At 50.4% G+C, this 21527-nt stretch overlaps 1 protein-coding gene across 1 annotated transcript in view; it reads right to left on the reverse strand.

Annotated features, from left to right (window-relative positions):
- ALK (ALK receptor tyrosine kinase) overlaps positions 1-21527 on the reverse strand; it is a 634712-nt gene that overhangs the window by 35928 nt on the left and 577257 nt on the right. Inside the window, exon 12 of the mRNA XM_037146752.2 lies at positions 8821-8983. Coding sequence (XP_037002647.2) covers positions 8821-8983 — 163 coding nt within the window. The remainder of the gene's footprint in view (positions 1-8820; positions 8984-21527) is intronic.

Below are 21527 nucleotides of genomic sequence, written 5' to 3' on the forward strand. Positions count from 1 at the left end.
CAGGAAGGTCCCTCGTGGAACGACGGAGGAGAGTGTGGTTTGCGAGCGCCAACTGTTGCTTCCCACCCACCAGGACCTCCTTCTGGAGCGATCTGTGTGCAGACCACAGACAGCCGACCCTGATAAAAATAAAGACAGTGTGTGTGTGTGTGTGTGTGGGGGGGGTGTGGGATTATTTCCGCTGCCTCTCGGGTTGCTGAGCTAAAGCCAAGCAAAGATGGGGAAGAAATGACTCCGCTGGTGAACCAAGGGGGGCATGTCTCACAGACAGCTAGCATGCCAGGCACCAACACCCCCCCAAGAGACCAGCTGCGGGGGTAGGGGCACGCAGGTTTTTGTGTCTGAGTGTACTCGGGTGCAGGGTGCTTTAGGAAAGCCTCCAGGAAGAGAGGCAAGGCAGTGCTGCTCATGTGCAAACACAACGGCTGCTCCTGATATGATTCCAGGAAATTCCCCACATCCCATGTGTGTGAGGCACTTCCTGGGGGCTCCTGAAGGCGGAGCTCAGGCCTGTTCTGCAGAGACACGCCTGGAGGGCTGACTGTGGCCAGTGTGGCAGGCGAGGAACGGGGGTCCCCACGGAGCGTGAAGGAGAACCTGGTGCCCGCCACCCTGTCTGTGGCCAGGCATTGCCTGACACCCACCGAGAGTCAGCATGGCATGGCATCCTGAGCACAAGAGGACCTGAGACTGGCTCCAGACTAGGCTTGCAAAGAAAATGGGAGCGTTATTATAGTTAGGAAAAGAGAGACCTCGCCATTAGGGTGGCTGCACTGTGGGGGCAAAGTGGAGGGACTCTGGGGTCCCCTCACCAGAACGGGCCATTTCCTAGCTGTGTGCCCTGCAGAATTCCAACCTCTTTCCTAATCAAGTAGGAGCCGCATCTTATTTTTTGAACTCACGGGCCAGTGGGGGCCAACATCAAAAGAAGACAATGGGACAAAAACTTAAGAGAAAGGGGGAATTCTGCACAAAATCAGGGCCGTCCGGTGCTCAGGGCCCAGAGGGAGACTGATGCCTGTGGCAGGCACTGAGAGCTCCGCTGGTTGCGGGGCCCGTGGGGTGGAGGTGGGCAGCTGGCGACACAGTGGGGAGGACACACGGGGAGGACGCTCAGACAAGCGGACTGGGTGGAGGGTAGGAGTCAGGCCTGTGTAATGGAGGTGAAAGGCAAGACGGCCGGGGTACGTATGACTACAGCAGGTGGCTGCAGTGGGGGCGGGGCTGTGGGGCTGCAGAGAGTGGGAGGGGCCAGGGCCTGAGCATCCCACAGTGTCCCAGGCATGGATGTGTATGTCCCCCTCCAAAAGCCATAAACAGTAGCTGTAATTTCATTTGACAGATGAGGACACTGAGGCTCAGAGGGATGAAGTAACTCATCTGAGGCCACACACCGGGCGTATCCTGGTCCACATGCCCGTGTTTCCCCTTATGGGGCCATTTCCTTCCTAACATGCTGCTGTGAGGCTTCTCCGTGCACGGCCAGGGTGGTGTGAGAAGACAAACCCTCACTTTTGACCCATTAGGAACAACAGAGAAGGTGATGAGGACAATTAACAAGCTGAGGGAAAAGGAAGGCTTTTTAGTGAAAGGCAAGCACAGAGCATCATTTAGCTCAGAGAAGGGAAGCCCAGGGCAGGGGCCGGGGCTGGGGCTGGGGCTGCTGCTGGTAGTGGGCTCGGAGACTCTGTGCAGAGCTGAGAGGTGGGCAGTGCGGGCGGCCCACCCCTGTCCTGTTGCACTGGGAAGCGTTTCGACCTGAAGGGGTGGTCTGTGCGGAAAACTGCTGTGTGAGATGGAGCCCTGGTCCTGCCCACTCCTGCTTACGGCTGAGAGGTAAGCTGTACACTTCTCATCATTTTCTGCATCATTTACATAGTCATTTGCATCAATCTGCATATATTATGAATCAATCTGAAATCTTTCACGTGTTTAAATTTAGCTAAATTATTATACTTTATAAGGTGTTTGTTCCTGTCACTTTCCCCCCTCGCTAAGCCATCTTTCTTTTTTTCTGCCACCTCCCACCACGTCCAAAAGCAGCCTCACGTAGGCCTGGACTGAGTTCTTGGCGACGAGATGGGACAGAGAGCTGTGAGCTCTGCTCTGCGGGCTGTGTGACTTGGGGCAACTTGGTTAACCTCTCTGAGCCTCAGCTTTCCCTCCCAAGGAGAAAAAAAAGGTCAAGAGCTCCTGCCCTCATGGGGATGAGTAGTGCATCTGAAAAGACTGCAAGCTGATGCCAAGGGCAGGGTAGGGCTTTTGGCCGCGGGCAGCGCTGTAGAGTCCAGAGCAGCAGAGCGCTTGATGACTGGGAGCCAACAGCCAGATTTTACTTTCTTGTCTGATGGCCTCAGCCCCAGAATTTTTACCTGGGTTACGGACTCGCTTAAAGTCATGGGGAGCAGACAACTACCTGTCTGGACTAATTGTTGGGGTCTTGGGAAGTAGTGCCTCCCTCGTCAGCCCTCTGAGGGCTGAAATCCCACCACTGAGCTTTATTCCTTTGGAAGCTTCTAGCTGCTGCTATAAGGCTGATCTCTGGAGCAGGAGGTATCCTAGTGAAAACAGCATGAACTTGAATGTGGACAGACCTGGATGTTCCTGTTACTCAGGGCCAAGACCAAGGTGAGGCAAGAGAGGCACCTTCCCCCACAGGTGCCAACCCTGCACTCAAGTGACCCCGGGGAGCCAATGTCTCCTTAAATGTTGTGTCCAAGGCACCTTGCTTCTCTCCCCTGGCTCTGCCAGTGTTACTAGCTGTGTGACTTTGTGTAGGTTACTTACCCTCTCTGAGCTTGTTTCCTCATCGATATAAGGGAGATATTAATAACTACCTTGAAGCACTGTTGTGAGAGTTAAATGTGACAGTGCCCATAAGGGACCTCATTCAGTGCCTGAGAGGAAGCCAGTGAGCAATAAACAGGAACTTCCATTGGGATGTCGGGATACCCCTGTGGCTGAGCCTGTCCATTCCTCTCCAGGGAGTGGCTTCTGGGAGGCAGCAGAGTCAGTGACCCGGATTCCCAGAGAGCAGTAGGCAGAGCAGGGTGTGGCCGAGGGAGTCTGGGGTCAAGGCTGCTCAATGTCGCCCAGGCCCCGCCTCTGTGGACAGCCTGTGGGACACAGGCCAGCCTTGGCACTTCCAAAGACCCCAGAGGAATATCTGAAGCTTTCTCCCAGCCCTTGTAAACAATTTATTTTTGATGTCTGACAAATGACAAATTAATTTACCTGCCACTCAAGTGGGGAGTATGACTCGCAGTCATTCCAATTTACTGGAAATTACAAGATACCGTTCTCAACAAGCTGGCACTGTATTTTTGTTTGTTCACTTTTCCTCATCTACATCCATGGCCCCTGGTCAAAATGGATGTTTATTGGGCTTGCATTTTGTATTATTGACTGTGAGCTATTGTTATGTGCTGTTATTGAGTTGGGAATCTTTTTTTAAATAAAGAATTAGCAGCAAATCATAGTGGCTGCATGCTGGACCCTGAGATGAGGGCACGGCTGGTGTGCAGCCCAGTGGCTGCGTGGGCGTCACACCTCGAGGGGAAACTGGGGCTGCAGTGGGGGCAAGGAGTGAGTGGGCCCTGCTTGGAGAAGCAGGAAGCCCCTCATGTCTCCCCTGCATCCCACGCTGGACTCTGCCTCGAATACCCAGTGGGACTTTGGGCAAGTCCCTTTCCCTCCTCTGAGGCTTGGTTTCCTGCTTCATGAAGTCAGGATAGAAAGACCTGCCCTGCCTATGCTAGCGTACGGGGCTACTGTGAGCACAGGAGAGTGTGAGTGTGCACAGGGCTGGGTCAGTGGGAAGTTCCTGCTCAGGTGGAGAGTGGGATTACCCAGACAGGTCATTTGAGCCATTAGGAGACACCCTGGGGTCAGCAGGGGAGGGTGAGTTGTCAAGGCGCCTAGTTCTTGCTGTCCAAGTTCTGTTCTAGGTTGCACCCACGCACAAGGGTGCACTTCTTTCTGGCACCCCGCCCGACCAGGGCAGCCTGAGGCTCCTGGAAATGTCGGAGCTGGAAGAGGTCTCAGTGGCCTCTTCCTCTACAGATGGGCCCCTGTAGAGGGGAATGCACACTGTCAAGGTCATACAATGGGCGTGATGAAATCAGACCCAAACTCCTTTCTGCCTACAGCCCACCCACCTGTGCACCGCCCCCGCCCTGACTTTTGCTGCTCTGTGCTCTTCATGGCGATGGCCAACTGCACAGTCACTCCGACAACTGATGGTGACTTGTGGCTCTCTTCTATAATTGTCTAGGGCTTCGCTAATATTGTGGGCTGTTATTTAACTTCTCCACCCTGTGGTCTTTCCAAAGACTCTGATGCTCCAGAGTCTCAGTCATCTCTCTAAGTCCCACAGTACCTACTCAGTGCCCTGCACACAGTGGGAGCTCCAAGGCTCAGTGCCCTGCACACAGTAGGAGCCCCGTGGCTGTTTGTGGTCCCTGAAGCCAGGTGAGGAGACAAGTGTCAGTGATGGAGAGTGACAGGAACAGCTGTGGCCAGGTCAGCTGGCAGGACTGCTGGCTGCAGCTGGGATCAGGGGCCTCTTGTACATTATGCCTGAGGAACAAGTGGGCCATGAGAGAACTGCCGTCAGGGGCTATGGACCGTGCCTGACAAATGTTTTGTAGGCGCCGTGAGTGTGTGCGGTGAAGTGCGGGAAGACCGAGGGCTGGGAAGGGTGCTGAGCCCTGGGAGGGTAGGAAGGAAGGAAGAAGGAAATGAAGGCGGGCGGCTATAGGAAGAGAGGGGGAGGGAGAGGAGAAGTCGGCCAGAGTGAGAGGAAGCTGGCCAGCATCTGCTGGTGCGGACCGCCTCTGTGTGGGGATGCCACGCACAGAACCACACCGAGCCTCAGTGGTCCCTGGAGCAGGGCTCTGCCAACACTGTCTCCATTACACTGTGAGGCCAAGGATCTCACCCACCCCGCACACACCCCAAAATCAATGCTCTTTTTGTGAGTCGCTTCAGCCATACTGGACCGTGCCCAGAAATGTCCCTTAATCAGGAGCTCTTCTTGCCATTACCTTCATCAAGCTCCTTGAGATGGTATTGGTTACTTGTTGTCTTGGCTTCCTCAGCCCCCCAGCAGGGCTGTCACTTTGGCACTGCCTCCTCCCCCAATCCTCCAATTGCACCGATTCCACCTCCCCGACTTGGCCCTGCACCCTGAACTCTCCATCCATATTTCCTCTGCTCTGGTGTGTAGCCCTTTCTAGCTCCTGCCTGGCTGGCCCTCAACCTCTCCCTGTTCTGTAGGCTTGTTTCCCTCACTGCCACCCCATGCTGTCACCAGAGGGAGCTAAAAGCATTTGCCAGGCGAGGCTCCAGCCCCAGGGCCAGGTGTCTCAGCCTGAAGGCCTGGCCATGCCCCAGGCACTGCCCCCACCAGGAGGCCCGCCCTCCACTCTGTAGACAGCTCTCACCACCCTCTAGATTGGCAGGTGTCTCCTTGTGGAAGCTCCTCCCACCCTCAGCCTGCCCCCAGCCTGCCCCCAGCCTCTGACCTCAGCGCTCCCTGCGAACCTCCACTGTGGTACTTTCCACAGCACTCTGAAATGCTACATCCACCCCACCCCCCAACATGGGCTTGGCTCCTCTCGGTCAGTGGGGCGTCTTGTTCATGTTTATATACTGTACTCAGTGTGTTTAATACAGTCCACTGGGATTTGCAAAGCAGGTCTGCACGCCAGAACCTGAGTTCTCCAGGGAGCAGACAGTGTCACCACTGCTGTTGTGACAGAGGGAGTGGCAAATCCAGGGGAAGGGCAAGAAAGTGGAGGCTGGGGAGGAAGGGGGGTTTGGGCGCTGCCCCTGATCCCACCCCTCAGCCCAGTCTGGGCCTCTTCCTTCCTAGTGTGCGGTGCAGTAGAGCGTGGGAGATGGGCCCGGGATAAACGGCCAGTAGAGTGGGGTGAGGGGTACGTATGCGTCCCTGAGAAAGCCCCGGCAGTGGTGGCCCCCCTCTGAGTAGAGCAGGTGCCCGACAGGCACCTGTGCCCCTCCCCTCGGCCCTTTGAGCAGCAGGTGGAGCGGGCAGCGGAGCAGCAGGCCTGCCGGGGCCCAGGCAGCAGGCAGGCGGCACTAGCGGAGCATCCGCACTGCCAGGAGCAGGTGGGCTGCACAGCAATGCTTCCAGCCCTTTGGCTCCGAGCACCTTTTCCTCACGTCCCCTGATGTGCCCTGTATTTATTTTGCCAGATGAACTGCACTCACTAAATAAAGATTAGTTGATATAAAAACACTATCTTCCCAAGAAAGGGTGCCTGCCTTCTCAACATGGATGTTCTGACTTGGGGACATTTTGATGTGTTCTAAAAAGCAGACCATCAAACTTTTGCTACTCAGAATACTAAGTAATGTGGACGACAGACATCGACATCCAAGCCCAGAGCCTTATCCAGGGTCAAGGATGAAGTGAAGGTCAGAATAGTTGACTCTCGACACCAAGTGGGTTCCACATATGCAAAGTCCACCAACTGAAGATCAGAAACACTTGAAAAATCATTACCTTCTGGTGATACGACTGCTCAGATATAGGTAGGCCTATGAATGGTTGCATCTGTACTGAGCGAGTACAGATTTTTTTCTTGTCATTATTCCCTAAACAATACACTAGAACAACTATTTGCATTTTCATTACACTGGGTATTGTAAGCAACGTAGAGATGATTTAAGTTATACAGGAGGATGCATGTGGTTCGTATGCAAACAGTGTGACATTTCACATGCGGGACTTGCGCATCCTTGGCCCTGGGCATCCCGAGGGCGTCCTGGGACCGATTCTCCCTGGGAGCTGATGGATGACTGTATCTGCAACAGCCTTTAACTGGTTAAAAAACAAAGATTCAACGACAACCCAAACCCGCTGCTTTTTGGGTTGGATTCTTCCACTTTGACCAGGTGCTGTCTCAGGCCAGTTCGAAGTGTCCCCTTTACCAATCTGGACACAGAGTTCTGCTTCGACAGAAAAACGGCTCCTTGGGTTTGTTCCCAGTGAGCGTTCACCAGGCGGTGCTGGGGGCTGTGAGCGAGGCTCAGCATTCCAAAGAGAGGGTGGGAACGGTTCTCTGATGCTGGCTGATGTCAGCAGTGTGGCGATACTGTGGCAGTTCATGTGGATCGGAAACCTAGCTAACTCAGATAGAGCTCTAATTAACAACAAATGGGAAAATGACCTAATTTTTATTTAATAGTGCAGTTTGTCCAGGAGGCAAGATCTTTCAAAACGTGGAACGCCTCTGAGGAAGTCAGAAAAACATGCTTGGAAGCAGACAAGTGGGCAGCTGCTGTGCATGGGGCCAGCCTTCCTCACTATGCCGTCTCTGACCTTGCTCAAGGGAACGTCAATAATGACACGACCTCATTACCCAAAGGAGGAGGAATACCCCGGGGATCCTCAACAAACAGTCGCCCCTTCCCTCCAGGAGTCCTTCCGCCTTCTCTGGGACAGTGGTTGACGCACGGAAATTCAGCCGGGCTGGAAGAGGAGGCCTGGCCAGCTTGCGGCGCTGGGGTCAGTGGTGGCTATGTGTCCTTGGCCATTTACTGGGACGTGTGGGACCCAGAGCACAGAGCTGATTACAGCCAACCCTTGTCATGGCACTGTGGCCCAGGATGCCGTTTAAAAAGCACTCAGGGCTCTCCCTGAAATGCTTGTACCCTGAGGCCCAGGGGTGGGGCCGCCACAGAAAACTGGGCACCTGGAGAAGCCTCCTTTCTTCCCAGGGGCTGAGGGTACACTGGGGGTTGGCAGCTGCAGAGGGAGGGGTGCCCGGTTCCCACTGCATTCAGCCTCTGGAGGGCCTTCACCCCAAGAAGGGTATAGTCAAGACACCTCCTGTTTGAGCAGCCTGGCTGTGGGGCGGGCGGGTCCGCAGTGCGCCTGAGCCTCAGACGTTCTGGGGCTGCAGGAGGGTTCTGGACCGTGGGAGGCTCCTGCCTCTCTGAGCCTCAGTTTCCTCATCTGTAAAGTGAGGACTGCAGCACTGTCCTTGCCCTCGGCACAGAGCTGTGTGAGGATCATGGCCCGGGTCTGATCGCACTCAGTGGTTCTCCGGGGCTGCATCAGCACCCTCCGGGGGCTTGTTAGAGATCTTTACTCTCGGACCCTACTCCAAACCTGCCAAATCCGACGCTCCAAGAGTGGGTGCAGCAACCTGGGCTTTCGTCTCCAGTCATTCCAGGCCCACCCCATGAGGAGAGCCCCGGGCCTAAGCTCTACCATTAGCTGTGCCTCGGGCCATGACCTCGAAGTGGCCCAGGGGAGCCAGGCCTCTTGTCCGCCCAGCTTTGCTCTGGTGGAGTAACGAGACTTGGGGTTGGACAGGGGACAAGAGTTCGAGGACAGTCACTTTCCTTGAGAATAGTGAAGTCCCGGGCGAGGAGGCTCGAGGATAAGAACCTTGTCTTTCGTGGGTGTTGTACTTCGGTTTCCCACACGTTTTGACATGCACTGCCTTACTGACGAGCATGGAGGAATATTCAGAGTAGCCCACTGTAACCACAATGCTTAGTAATAAAATAACAAACGTTCTAAAGCTGGCTCGTGCATGTGTATCATCTCCGCAAACAGTCAGCGGACTCCTTGAGAGTCGAAGACGCATCTTCCTTTGCCGTCATATTCCCTCCTCCCAAATCTCCCCGTTTCCAGTCCTTACACCCTGAGATGGGCCAGAGTCTGTGGCCTCTGAACCCTGGCGTGCCACCCAGGTACTCTGGGGACATGCACCCGTAGGCAGGACCCCAGTCCTCCTCAGGAGGGCGAATCTGCCCCCCGGCTCCCGCCTGCCCCCTGCTCACCTGTAGGTGTCGGTGGCTGGCACCTTCCAGGCCTGGATGCCCTTCAGGGGGCCCTCGCTCCCCACCACCACGCTCAGGTTGGTGCTCCGGTAGGCGTTGTTGCACTGGGCCTGCGTGGGGCCGTGGGGCCCACTGGCCCCGCAGGTGGTGAACAGCCAGTGAACTGTGGCACAAGAGGGAAGACAGTCACTCACGGGGCCTGACCCTCCCTGTGGCGTGGGCTGCCTCCGAGCTGTCCGCTCCCTGACCCTAACACTCCGAGCCGGCACCGAGACTGGGGCAGGAGACGCCGCCGCTCAGTCCTCCAACCTGGAAACTGCTACTGAGGATCAGCTGTGCACCAGGCCCTGGGTCAGGTGAGAGACACAGGTGGCGCAGACTTGGACCTTGGCATTAAGAAGCTCACTGCCTATGAAGGGGGATGCAATCAGCTACACAACATAGGGCAATGAGAAAATACTGTGCGGGAGCGAGGAGGGTGAGAAAATCCGTTTCAGGTGAGGCAGGTGCAGGCCGGGGCCGGGTCCTTTCCTGGTTTCTCATCAACTCCAGGGCAGTGCTGGGCAAACCGCAGGCGCCGTGCTGTGGTGACTGCATCTAACCTGTTCCCAAAGATTTGGCCTCTCTGGATATCCTCATAACTTGCAGAAGACCAAAAGAGTAAACTAGACACTGAGCCAGCTCCATGACCCCTCAGGGGCCCACGGACCCGGGGCAGTAGTGGGGTCAGGAAGACTTGTACTCCCGGCTAATGTCTTTATGTATCTGCCAGGCCTCAACAGGGCTCAGCCTCCTTCTGATTAACCTTTGGATCTAGAAATGCAGTGAAAGCAGCTTCGGGGCTCTCGATGAAGCCGCATGGAAAAGTGGGGAAGCTGGTCACACTGTCTTGGGGCATGCTCTCCTTTTCCAAGCCCCTCCCCATTGCCTGGGGCTCTGTCCTCACCTGGAGTACCCCACATCCTTAGATGACCTTTTAGGGGTGCCTCCGGAACACTCAGCACACCCCGCCCCTCCACCACCCCTGGGCCATTTCCTTTCACACTTTCCCCCTTGGAGCTGGGCTGCACCTCAGGGAGTTGTGAGATTTCACTGTTGGCTGGAATGCTAACCTTTTTAATAACCTATAAAAACTTAAAAAAACCCTGTATTCTTGATGAATGGCTTTCACTTCAAATACAAAAATCTCATTATAAGATTAAAGAAATTACTTCCCTTTAAAGAGATCAAATCAAATTCTACCTATAGGAAATTATGGAAAGATTAATTTGGGCATATAGAGTTTTGTTCAGTAAAATGGTGAAGGGAAAATTTTGGAAAACTTTCAAGTGATTTAATGATACAAAAATGAAAGGTCAATTTGGGCTACTAACTGTAAGCAGTCAGCCTGGGATACACTGGGCAACCTCTAAGGTCTGAAAACCGGGCCAGCTGTGTGGGCTCCGTGACCCTGCCCTGACCCCGAGCCCACGCGGCTGGAGTTCTCACTGGGCAACCTCGAAGGTCTGAAAACCGGGCCAGCTGTGTGGGCTCCGTGACCCTGCCCTGACCCCGAGCCCAGGAGGCCAGAGTTCTCACTGGCGTCGGGGTGCACGCAGCTTCTGGACCCTGAGCAAACCGTGCTTTTCTCCGCTTCATTGTCTCAGAGAAAGATGTCAATTTCTGAAGGTTGTTTCTAGGGCAAGATGGCGATGATTCCACTCGTCTTTGGTGTGCATGGCTGAATGCTGGTTTTCTGATCTATTCCTATTATAAAGGGGTAACCTGTTCATTCAAAGTTCTAACTCTTTACCGAAGGCATTTTAGTGCAAGTGCTCTCTTGCCCAAATCCTAGGAGTGGGCTGTGCAGGGGCGAGGGGGTGGGGTGGGGGGGGAGAAATGAAAAGGACGCAGGTTTTGAAATCAGCAAGAACACCTGGGTTTGGGGGTTGCCTCATCACTTACTGATCATGGGACCTGGATTGGCATTAGGATTAAAGGAAGCAAGGCTATGAAAGGTCGTTGTGAAGTTCAAAACTCTAACAGTGTGAGTCGTGTCAGTGACTCCGGTCTACACTGAAGGCCGGTGCTGTTGCCAGCAACGGGAACTGTGGCCAGAGCAGCGTCTGTGGGTGCAGTGGATCCGAGCCAGCGGCACCTAGGGACCGAAACTTAGTGAGCTGAGGAAGAGGAGAGGGCGAGAGAAAAAGAAGAGCTCAGAAGAGGAGCTGAAAGATCTACTCCTCCCATGATCTCTAGCCTCTCGAAGACCGTCCTGTGGGCCCCGTCTGTGCCTACAGCTAACAGCCCAGGCTTGAGGACAGCCCCAGCCTCACCACTCTGGGCAGATGCATGGCGGTTCATTTAGTTAATTCTGTCCCAGTAATTATAGAGTTTACACACACACACACACACACACACACACACACACACACACTTTACTGGATCAGGCAGGTGCGATACTGTATATATAATCACTTCATCCTGGTTAACTTGGTTCCGAAGGTTCTGAAGGTTCTAAGATATTCCCAGAGACACTGGGCTTCTACCTCTTGGCCAAGGGGAGCATCTGGTGAAGCAGGAAGGGGGTGAGGGCTTTGGATCCAGATGGGCCACGTTTCCTCATCCTGATTTTGCTCGGCATGAACTGCAAGATCAGGATGAATTGCGGAGGTTTCTGAGACTCGGTTTCTTAATATGCACACATGGGGACACCCATGCCTGTCACTTAGACTTCTTGTCGGTGTCGTGGGACGGCCTGAGCAAGGTGGTTAGAACAACGTTTGGCTTGGACAAGATAAAACGGACCCCAAGGAGGAGCCTGGATTGGGGGCAGGGGAGGGAGGAGGGCTGGCTCTTTCTTCTTCTCTTACTTTAAAAACAAAACAAACAAACAAAAAAAGATTGCGCTAAAACTCATTTATGAAAGAAAAATAAACTTCTTTATGTTATTCTTACTTATACCATACACTGGAAGTCTAGTTTAGTACTCATTCACATCTAAATTGTATAAAGAACCCACAAGCATTAAAATACTAATTGGTTATAGACATTTGAATAAAGGAAAATTTATTAAGCACTGGGTTCATTTTAGGTATATTGCAGAGCCCTCCAGGAAGAAGCAAATCAGTTAGTAACGTACAGCACAATGCTAAAAACACATAGGCTAGGCGGTGATTGTGCTGGCTTTATTTCTGTTGCTAAGCCATCTGATCTGCTTAACTAGATGCAAAGAAAGCACTCTACAAAGGAAAATAAGTTCTCACCTGTGGCTATTAATCACAACCACGAGGGTCTGCCTCATGCCGAAGGCCCAGGTGGTTGGTTGCCGTACAGAGAAGCGGCCAATGGCTCACGTGGGTCTTTTGAACCATTTTGATTCTGACTCTGGGAACTGAAATTCACCCCATCTGTGGACTGAGCTGAACCTCACGGGACCCACAGCATGTCGGGTCATTCTGTTGGCTGTCATAGATCCCATTAAATACAGTCATGACCCAAATCCAAGTAAGCGTAATCACTCATCATCCATAATGTGCACAACACCATTCTTCATTGTAAACTAGAAAAAGTAACCCTTTTTGAATACATCATAAAAATTAATAAATTGTTCTTTTTACTAGGGTGAAATGAAAATAATGTATATACTGTAGCTATTGCAAGGTTAAAACATTTCTATCATCTGTCTCAACTCTTTACACAATGAACCAGTGACCCCTCCTACCTATATAATCAATGCCTAATTATTGCTTTCTATTCTTGATGTTGGCAGCTGTTGAAGCTTAATGCCTAGGTCCATTTATTTAGGGGGAGTTGCAAAACGATGATACTCAAATTATACCTTATTTATACGGTATAATTTATTAGCTGGAATACATTTATAAAGAGCTGCTCCCTCTCATTTACTGTTCGGTTCCCATATATGAAAAGCGGGATAAATACTCAATTCTTTCTCTTTATTTATAGTTTTCAAGGTAATGAATTATTCCCCTATTATCCTCTAAAGTTGGCCAGTTAGTTTTTTGTATATATGATCCTCGAATTGAAACCTATTTTTGAGTTCTAATTAACCACATTTTGGGTCAGTGGTAAGCTTCCTGAGTTCTTTTGCTTCCTCGCTATCAGCCACGCCTTCCCTAGACCTGGATTCAGCCATTTTCTCCAAGACCTTTTTCTTTGGGAAAAGGTATTTTGACCACACAATTTGAAGGCTAGACACCCTTATAGCTGCTGGGCTGGTGACTGTTTTTAGGCCTCTTCAGTGGACAGAGCTAGGAAATATATATGTATGTATATGTATTCACACATGTGGATGGGACAGAATAGCTCCCGATCTCCCATTGGTACTTCCAATTCATATTCAGGACAACAGAGTTTTAGATTTGACCTCTTCTGTATCAATCTCTATTTCTTTTCCCACACTGAGAATTTTGGGTCTCAGCAATATTCTAATGGAATTAGAATAATTACTCATTCACTTTATTCTTCATTATACACACAATAGTATCAGAGTAAAAGTATTCCTACAATGCCATCATCAATATAAAACCTGAAATCTGTTAAATTTATATATATACACATATGTTTAAATACTTTTAAATGATAAGTTTGTATAGAAAACCTGAAATCTGTTAAATTTATATACACATATAGGATTATATGCCGTCAAGTTATTATACACGTATACATACACATACAATTCATATCTCCCTATTCTCCTGCAGTTCCCTGCGGCTGTGCTCCGCCTACACTGTCACACTCTTTGGGCCTGTGTCCATTACACGCGGCCCCCTTTCCTCCAGTCCGCAGCCTCCCTTCTGTACGTGCTGGTGTGTAGTGTTCACGTTAGTCGCATGATTTATCTCTAGTCATTCTGGTCACCGGAAACTTGTTTTCAAGTAGATTCTTTAGGAAGGATTCATGGGAGCAAGGATTCATTCTTTGAGTTCTTGATTTTTTAATAATATTTTTTACCTTTGGGTATATTCCATGTGCTACTCTATTTTCTTCTGGCATAAAGAATTATTATAAAAAACTCTGATGATAATCTAAATTTTATTGTCTAATAAATCACTTGGGTTTTTTTTTTTTAGGTGCTCAAAGTATTTTTTTCTTTAAAGGTTTGGTGATTTTACTAGAATATTCTTTGGCATTGTTCATTCTGGGCCAATATTCTCAGATACAGAGTACTCTTTTAATAACTAGTTTCAATAAGAATATTTTTGAATTATAGCTGTAAGTATTTGCTTTGCTCCACCTCTCAGGTTTTCATCTGCAGGCACTCCTGTTAGCCGTGTGTTGGATCTTCCTTGCCTAGCTTTGATGTATGTCATCATTTTTATTTTTAAAAAAATTCTATTTTCACTTTTTATTCTTTGTAAGGCATTAATTTGTGTTTATTTGCTTTTGCATTCCTTCTAACTTAATTTCTGAATTATGTTTTCCTTTTATTTTACATTATTTTCTGAGTTCTGCCATCTAATTTCTCATCTTTCGTAATAATGACATGCTCTTTTTCATGTCTCGTATCATTGTTTTCTGATCATTTAACTCATTCTGAAATAGATGGTTATTCTTTTGATCTGTCTTTTGGGGCATGCTTTCATTTTTTTCTGTACCAGTGTTATCCTGTCCTCTATATTCTTTTAAAATTCTTATTGTAATTCTGTATGTGATGAGACCTTGATGCTTATCTGTTATACATTTTTATGTGAAGTTAGTTTTTTAGAACTTATAGGGTTCAGGAGATTTTCTAGCTTCACAGAACTCCCTCTATTCTTCTTTTTTAAAAAAGTGTACAGTGTTTTAAAATATGGTAGCTTGCTTTCAGATGTTTCTGACTCTTTCACCTACTTTTATACCTGGAAATGCTTTTTTCCTATTACCCCTACACGACCCAACATCGACCTCACTCCCAGAAGTCACTTCTTAGTGCGGGACCCCCCTGGAAGGGCGGCTCGGCGGCCAGACTGCCCTGGCTCCCTCAGGTATTTCCATGGGACCCTCCTGTTCGCACACCACCGAACAGGGCAAAGCCTCTCCCGGTGTCGGAAGCTGTTGTCAGACTGGCTTTCTGTCATTTCCAGCAAATACCCGCTCACTGTTTTGGGTTTTTCCTGCTCTCAAGGTTGTAAGGCAATCTGCTGCCTCCCTCGTCTTTCTCTTGTTCTGGTGTTGACGCTGCAGATCTCATGGTTGTTTCTGCTTTGCTCCTCCGACCCCATTTATATTTTGGGGTTGGAGGGGCAAATGTTATAAAATAATTTTATTACATATACCCATTGGTTCTCAGTTTTGATATGTGGTTGTTCCGATTTTTTGTAAAGATTCAGGGAGAGGAAAAGAACTATGCTGTTACTGCCATTACTACCAGATTCCCAGGATCATTGAAAAAAATTTTAATGTAGGAATCACTTGAGGCCATTCGCTGTGATTAACCCCTTCCTGCCATCTACCTGGTTGGGTCCTAACCTGCATTTCTATTCCTGGGGCTGCAGGGATTTTCAGATTTTGCCTCATTGACATCTCCAATGGCCATGGCCTAGAACTTGCTGTTATGTCATGTTCTGCCCTCTGTTTAAAAATGCACCCACTAAGTATAATTTAACTTTTTCTTGAAAGTGCTACCCAGAATTAACCAGTTCTTTGGGGCTATTTGACACATCACTAAATGGCCCAGACGTAAATATTTGACACTGACAGTCTTCTCTCTTTATTGTCAGGTGTGTTTCCTCAGTGTGTCGGCACGTCCCCCAGTGCCGATTCTATTCTGTCCCCAATGCAGGGGGAGGGTGTGGCCCTCTTATATATCGGGCTGAGGGACAGCTAGATGAAGGGGACCTTTATGTTATAGTTTTGGAATGTATTTCTATTTTGGAACACATCTGGTAGATGGTGGAAGATAGGGGAAGTATAATCTCAGATAGAAACGGACATTGCCAGCCTGGCCGGTGTGGCTCAGTGGACTGAGCGTCCGACTGTGAGGCAAACGGTCGCCAGTTCAATTCCCAGTCAGGGCACATGCCTGGGTTGCAGGCCAGGTCCCCAGTAGAGGGCATGTGACAGGCAACCACACACTGATGTCCCTCTCTTTCTCCCTCCCTTCCCCTCACTCTAAAAATAAATAGAATCTTTAAAAATATATATAGAAACCCTCTTTAGATTTGTATCTAAGAGGGATGGACTATTCTTTCTATAAAACAAAAAGGACATTACTACGGTTGGGAACAAACAGGGCGGTTTCAATGCGTTTAGTTACAGTGCATGTAGCACCTTCATCCTGCAGCGAGTTTAGTTCAGCTTTTTAAAACCACGGTGGGGCAGCGGACAGGAAAGGAGGAGGGACGAGCACTCTCCGTCAGGAGAGGGAGAAGATCCTGGGGGCCCGGATGACGGGGCTCGTCTGAGGCCGAGGGGGGTGGCCACACTCACCGGCTCTGCTGCACCGTCTTCAGTGGGTGACTTTCCCCCGTCGCCCTAGTTTGTCTCTCCGCCCGCACTTGTTTGCATGGACACACGTGTGCTTTCAAGCACATCTCTCACCCCCCCCACACGTCATTCATTTGTGCTGAACTTTCTGGCCATTTCTCTCTTGGGTTTTTTTTTTTTTTTTGAGAAGTTGGCAGGTGGTAACATCAATAATTGTAACTGCAGCCCTGTCCTTTGTCCTGGCTATGTTCACACACACAACCTCTCTTTCACTTTCATTTTGTCCCCTCTGCTCTCACCAAGCTGCTTTGGACAGGATGCCTGAAAGTGCCACGGTCCCCCCGGGGACCGAGACCCGAGGCCCCTTGCCACCAGCAGGCAGACGCTGCTTCACTGAGAGGAGCCGCCTGGTGAGCCCGCTCCCCCTCAGCGGGGCCACAGGTCAGGGCTGTGCAGATAAAAGCTGCCTTCAGAGCTGAGTGACCCTAAACGTCTCCGACGGGGGAACCAGAGGGCACTTGAATGGCTCCTGCAGCGGCTGCTCTGCTGTGTGCTCAGTCACCTCCCAGTCCCCGAGGGAAAGTCGGAGACACAGGAGAGGAGAGAAAGGTCATGGGGAAGCACACTATCTTGAAAGTAGAACTGTAAAAATGAAGTTAAGGGACGCCTCGGGGCTAATTTGGTGATCCTCCCCCCAACACCGCTGGCTTCAGGCCAGAGCTGTGTTAATGAGTATTCGATATTGTGTGGGGGCTGGGGACTCGCCCATCTGGTGGCTACACCGAATGGATTCGGTTTTGAGGCTTCAGTGGGAGGAGGTGGTGGTTCGAATCTGAGCTTTGCCACACTCAGGCCTGAAGAGTCATTAATTTCTGCCCTTATCTGCCCTTGTCCCCAGACTGGGGAGAGGAAGCCTTGGTCCGATGTTGCCCACAGGGTGTTAGTAGGATTTGCTGCCCCCGTGGTAGGTGCTCTGGCTCCTGAGAGGGAGGCAGCAGTGGGGGAGGCCAGGACCCCTCACTGCTTCGTTCTTAGTCATTCCTGTGTGTTTGGCTCTAAGTCGCAAAGGGTGAAACACTTACAAGCCCTTTGTGACCGTGACACCTCAGGCAGATGGGCCGAAGGAGGTGCAGGCATCCCAAGTGGCCCGCTGATTTGGAGCCGGGAAGAACCAATGGACTCTGGGTCTGGATCCCAGACCTCCCGAGATAAACTGGAGAATAGGGACAACAGAGAAAAAGAGGGAAATCCAAATGTCAAGGGCAGAAAGGAAAGGAAGAGAAGGCAACGTATATAGGACTGGAGGCTAGAGAAAAGGAAGGGAGAGATGCTTCTCCCCTAGTCCTGCCTGCAGTGCAGCACCGTGGCTGGAGATGCAGTGGCCACGAGGCAACAAGTGTAAGAAAAGACCAAGAAGATCGGAGAGATTTGAGTCTCAACACCATCAGGCATTTGAACGAGTGACAGTGGTCACATACGAGGCCACCGAACTCACATCAGCAGTTATGGGACTGGACCCTTCTTTGGGCTCCAGAAGTGGCTGGGTCCGTCTTCAGTCCGCACAGAGCCTCCTAGAACCCTGATCTCCCACCTCCTTGCACCGAGAACTCCACCGACCTGACTCCCACTGCAGCCCCTCCGGCATCAATTCCCTCCGGCAGGGATCCTTGAGCCTGCAGCCTGTCACCCTGGTGGAGAGCCAGGCTCGGGTCATTTCCCCAGCCCAGCCTGCTCAGCCCAGGCTGCTCCCCTTTCTCCACCTGCCCTCTGCTGCGCCTCCACACACTTCATGGTCAAGGCCATTAGAGGGTATGAGAATTGTAGTTACGTCGTGGAGGGCCTTGGAACTTTCCCCAGACCACGGCAGCCTAGGAGTCAAAAGTAGGGTCTTAGTATTAAGGACAGACTGTGGCATCCAGTTCTGTTCTGGTGCACTCTTGAAGGAATGTAAAGTTTCCTCCCTTAACACTCCCCTCCTTCTAGTACATACACTCTGTCTGCCGCTGTCATCTCCGTGTCCTCAACTCGTTTATTGCCCTGCGTCATTATTTGAGACTACCTCCTCTGTACACTTGCTTACTCTCTGTCTCCCCAGTTAGCGTGTAAACTCTACAGGAGTGGGGCCTCGCTGGCTTCATCCACCGCCTTTTCTCTAGGACCTAAAACAGTGCCGGTCACACAGAAGGTGGATGATAAAACCTTGGTAAATGAACACCAAAAACACAAGCAAAGAGAAAGAAGAGAGTGGGCCGGGCACCAGCCCCCACATCCACGTGAGCGGTCAGGAGGGGCACTCACACGTGCTGGCGGTACCGTGTGTGGTCAGTGGAAACACCTGCGGCCCTTTGCTGCTCCTGTATTAGGAGAGCTATGTAGGGCGGAGAGAACCAGAGGGGTTCTGGTAGCACAGACAGAGGTTTGCCCAGGGGTGTTTTGTCTCTAACCCAGGACTGCACAGCAGAAAGGGGGGAGGCGCTCTAGGGGCCAGCACACGCCTCTGCATGCTCAATCACACACACACACACTAGCACACACATATTCGCAAACCCACACCCACATTGCCGAGGTCCAGGGAGCCCTGCAATCTGTAAGAACACGCGCCAGTCCTGCTCCTCAGCAGTGTGGACCCTCCACTGCCCCAGGGTGGGTGGGGTTCAACCATCCAGTGGAGAGACTGGTGGACCAGTTCCTGGGGTCACAGCCATAAAGCCGCTGGAGGGAAAAGAAGTGGCCTTCTTCTCCGCGGAGCCACTCGGAGGCCGGAGAGTGTTTCTGATTTTTAGTTAGATGACTGGACAAGCTTGAGATGCGGCTGGTTTTCCTGACTTGTTAAGTCTGATCCCGGAAGAGGATCATTCGATCTGCCAGTCACTTAACAAATAATAATTACATACAATTATTTAATTTTATAAATAATAAATAAGTGATGCCTACTTATTTATTATAAATAATATAAGTAAAGAATAATTAAATTTATTTAATTATTACTTATTAATAATTAAGTAAAAGTTGCTGTCACATTATTTTGAAGTCACTGTCAAAATTCATTATAAAAATCAGGTCAGCTTTCTCAGATCCAATCACCAGGGATTTACTTGAAAAACTTTCTGGAAAAAGTTCTGGAGTCCCCATTAGGACTGAGATCTTGACAAGCTTTAAAAGACTAAAAATCCTCCTTCAATTTATACTGATAAGAGGGTTTTTCGGACAACCCTCGCCCCCCCGCACAAGTTGTTTATTTCCCCCAAGAGGAGCTGGAGGGCGTCACCTGCAACCTGATGATTAAATGGGTTGGGAGAACTGATTAAGCAAGAGAACCCAAAATGCAAAATACTTGTCCCCCCATCTTTTTTGTTAACATGGCCAGGGTTAAGAGGCCAGAAACTGGAATTTCCTTGAGACTTTTGCCCAGAAACATCCCCAGAGCACAGACACAGGGCTCACAGGTTGGAGAGGGGGAGAAATACAAACACGCTGAAAACCTGTAGTGGGCAAGGTATGAAGGATGAGTGGATCGGCCCATTTTAATAACGCTAGTGACAATATCACAAGGCACTTGATATTAGCACATTCTTTTGTACCTTTCAGAGCCGGTTAGAAGTGACCTCGTTTGCTCACCCCAACAGCCGGCTCTGAGAAAGAACCGTGGCAGGAATCACCATCGCCCCTGCTTTATGGATGAGGGGAACGGGGGCCCAGAGTGCTCAGTTTTTCGGAAGTTGCACAGCTACTGTCTTGGTTTCTGGGATTCTTTGGTGACCCACTTAGCATCTTGCTATCACCTGGCACTCAGTAAGTAGGTGCTTTCTCAATATTTGTGTCTGTGGGCTCCAAGATGGTCCCCCCAAATCTCTACCTCCTGGTCGTCATATCCTTGCATAATCCCCCCCCCCCCTTTTAGTACGAGCAAGCCTGTGGGTTGCTTCTAACTAACAGAGTACAGCCAAGGTTTTGTTACATAAGATTGTAACTTTCATCTCATTAGCAGGCTTGCTACACAGGGGTGGGAAAAAATAGGATCATAGTTGTAAGTACACAAAGCACAGTTTATTCTCTTATTAGTAATTGATGACTTATTGTGCTACTTATTATTATTAGCCTACCTGCGCCCAGCCCTGCATATACTCCTTTATACTTTTTTCCTCTCCCCCAACCAGGAGCTGCAATAGCCACGCGAGCCTGGAATGATGACTCCTTCCCTTTTCAAGCTTTCAGATGAGTCCCTAGCCCTGGCTAACACCCCGATTGTAACCTTATGGGAAATTAAGAAGCAGTGGACCCGGCTGAGCTGCTGTTGGTTTCCAGAAACCAATATAACAAATGTGTGTTATTTTAAGCTGTTAATTATGGTAATTTGTTACGAAGCAATAGATAACGATCCAGCCTCTGCAAAGCCCCTGCCTGCGGCCAATACTTTCTTTGGCTTTCTCATCTTTTGTGTCAGCACCCAGTGCGCAGGGCACTGGGTGGGCCGAGGTCCTCCCTGACTCCCCACTCCTCCCTGACTCAGTGATGGCTCCGCTAATTCCACCTCCTGTTGCTTTTCCTCTTCACCCCGAGGGAACCAAGTGGGAAGAATCCCCTTTTGTGATCTAGAGTTAGGATTTTTGGTCCTTCTCCTCCTAGATGCTCTGACCAGCTCCAGGCCCAGATGAATCTAACCAGAACAACATCTGTCTGTCCAGGACCACTGAAGCTTTGCCACAACCAGCACAGTGCTGAGTGGGCTCCGAGGGGATGCAGGGTTGTTCTGCAGGCAGAACTGGCAAATCTGGGAGAAAGACGCTAATTAACAGTGAACTTCCCAAGTAATAAGTGCCTAATGCACTTGCAGTGATGGAGGGGCCTTTAATGTTTTGCTAGTCTTGGAGCTAAATGGTCTTAATCAAGGCTGCTGAGACCAGAGCTCTTGGACCATTTATTGGCTCCCACTTGTGTGACCTTTCACCGAAGCGAATGGGAAAAAACAGCTTGTTTTCTCGGGCCAGCCGGGAGGGAGAGAGAATGAGTCCTCTCCATCACTAGGCAGCGTGGCGTGAGGTACTTTGTCCTCGCTTTGCCATAGTTCCAACCACTGGTCTACCAGGTGAGGTCAGAGGCTCGTGAGTTGGTCTGGAGTCTGTCAGGGCGGGATAATGCTGTACTATTTCTCCAGTGGGGTCCGGGGTTGGGCGTTTCTAAAGTAACACTACTGATTCCTGGCTTTCTCAAAGGACACTGGATTTCTTTTTTAAAAAAAGGACGATCAGTGTACCTTGCAAAGCACCCATCTTGGATAAAGACCTTCTCACCCTCCCGGG

The sequence above is a fragment of the Artibeus jamaicensis genome, unplaced genomic scaffold, assembly GCF_021234435.1.
Source record: "Artibeus jamaicensis isolate MK-2021 breed Jamaican fruit bat unplaced genomic scaffold, CSHL_Jam_final contig_465, whole genome shotgun sequence".
NCBI lineage: Eukaryota > Metazoa > Chordata > Mammalia > Chiroptera > Phyllostomidae > Artibeus > Artibeus jamaicensis.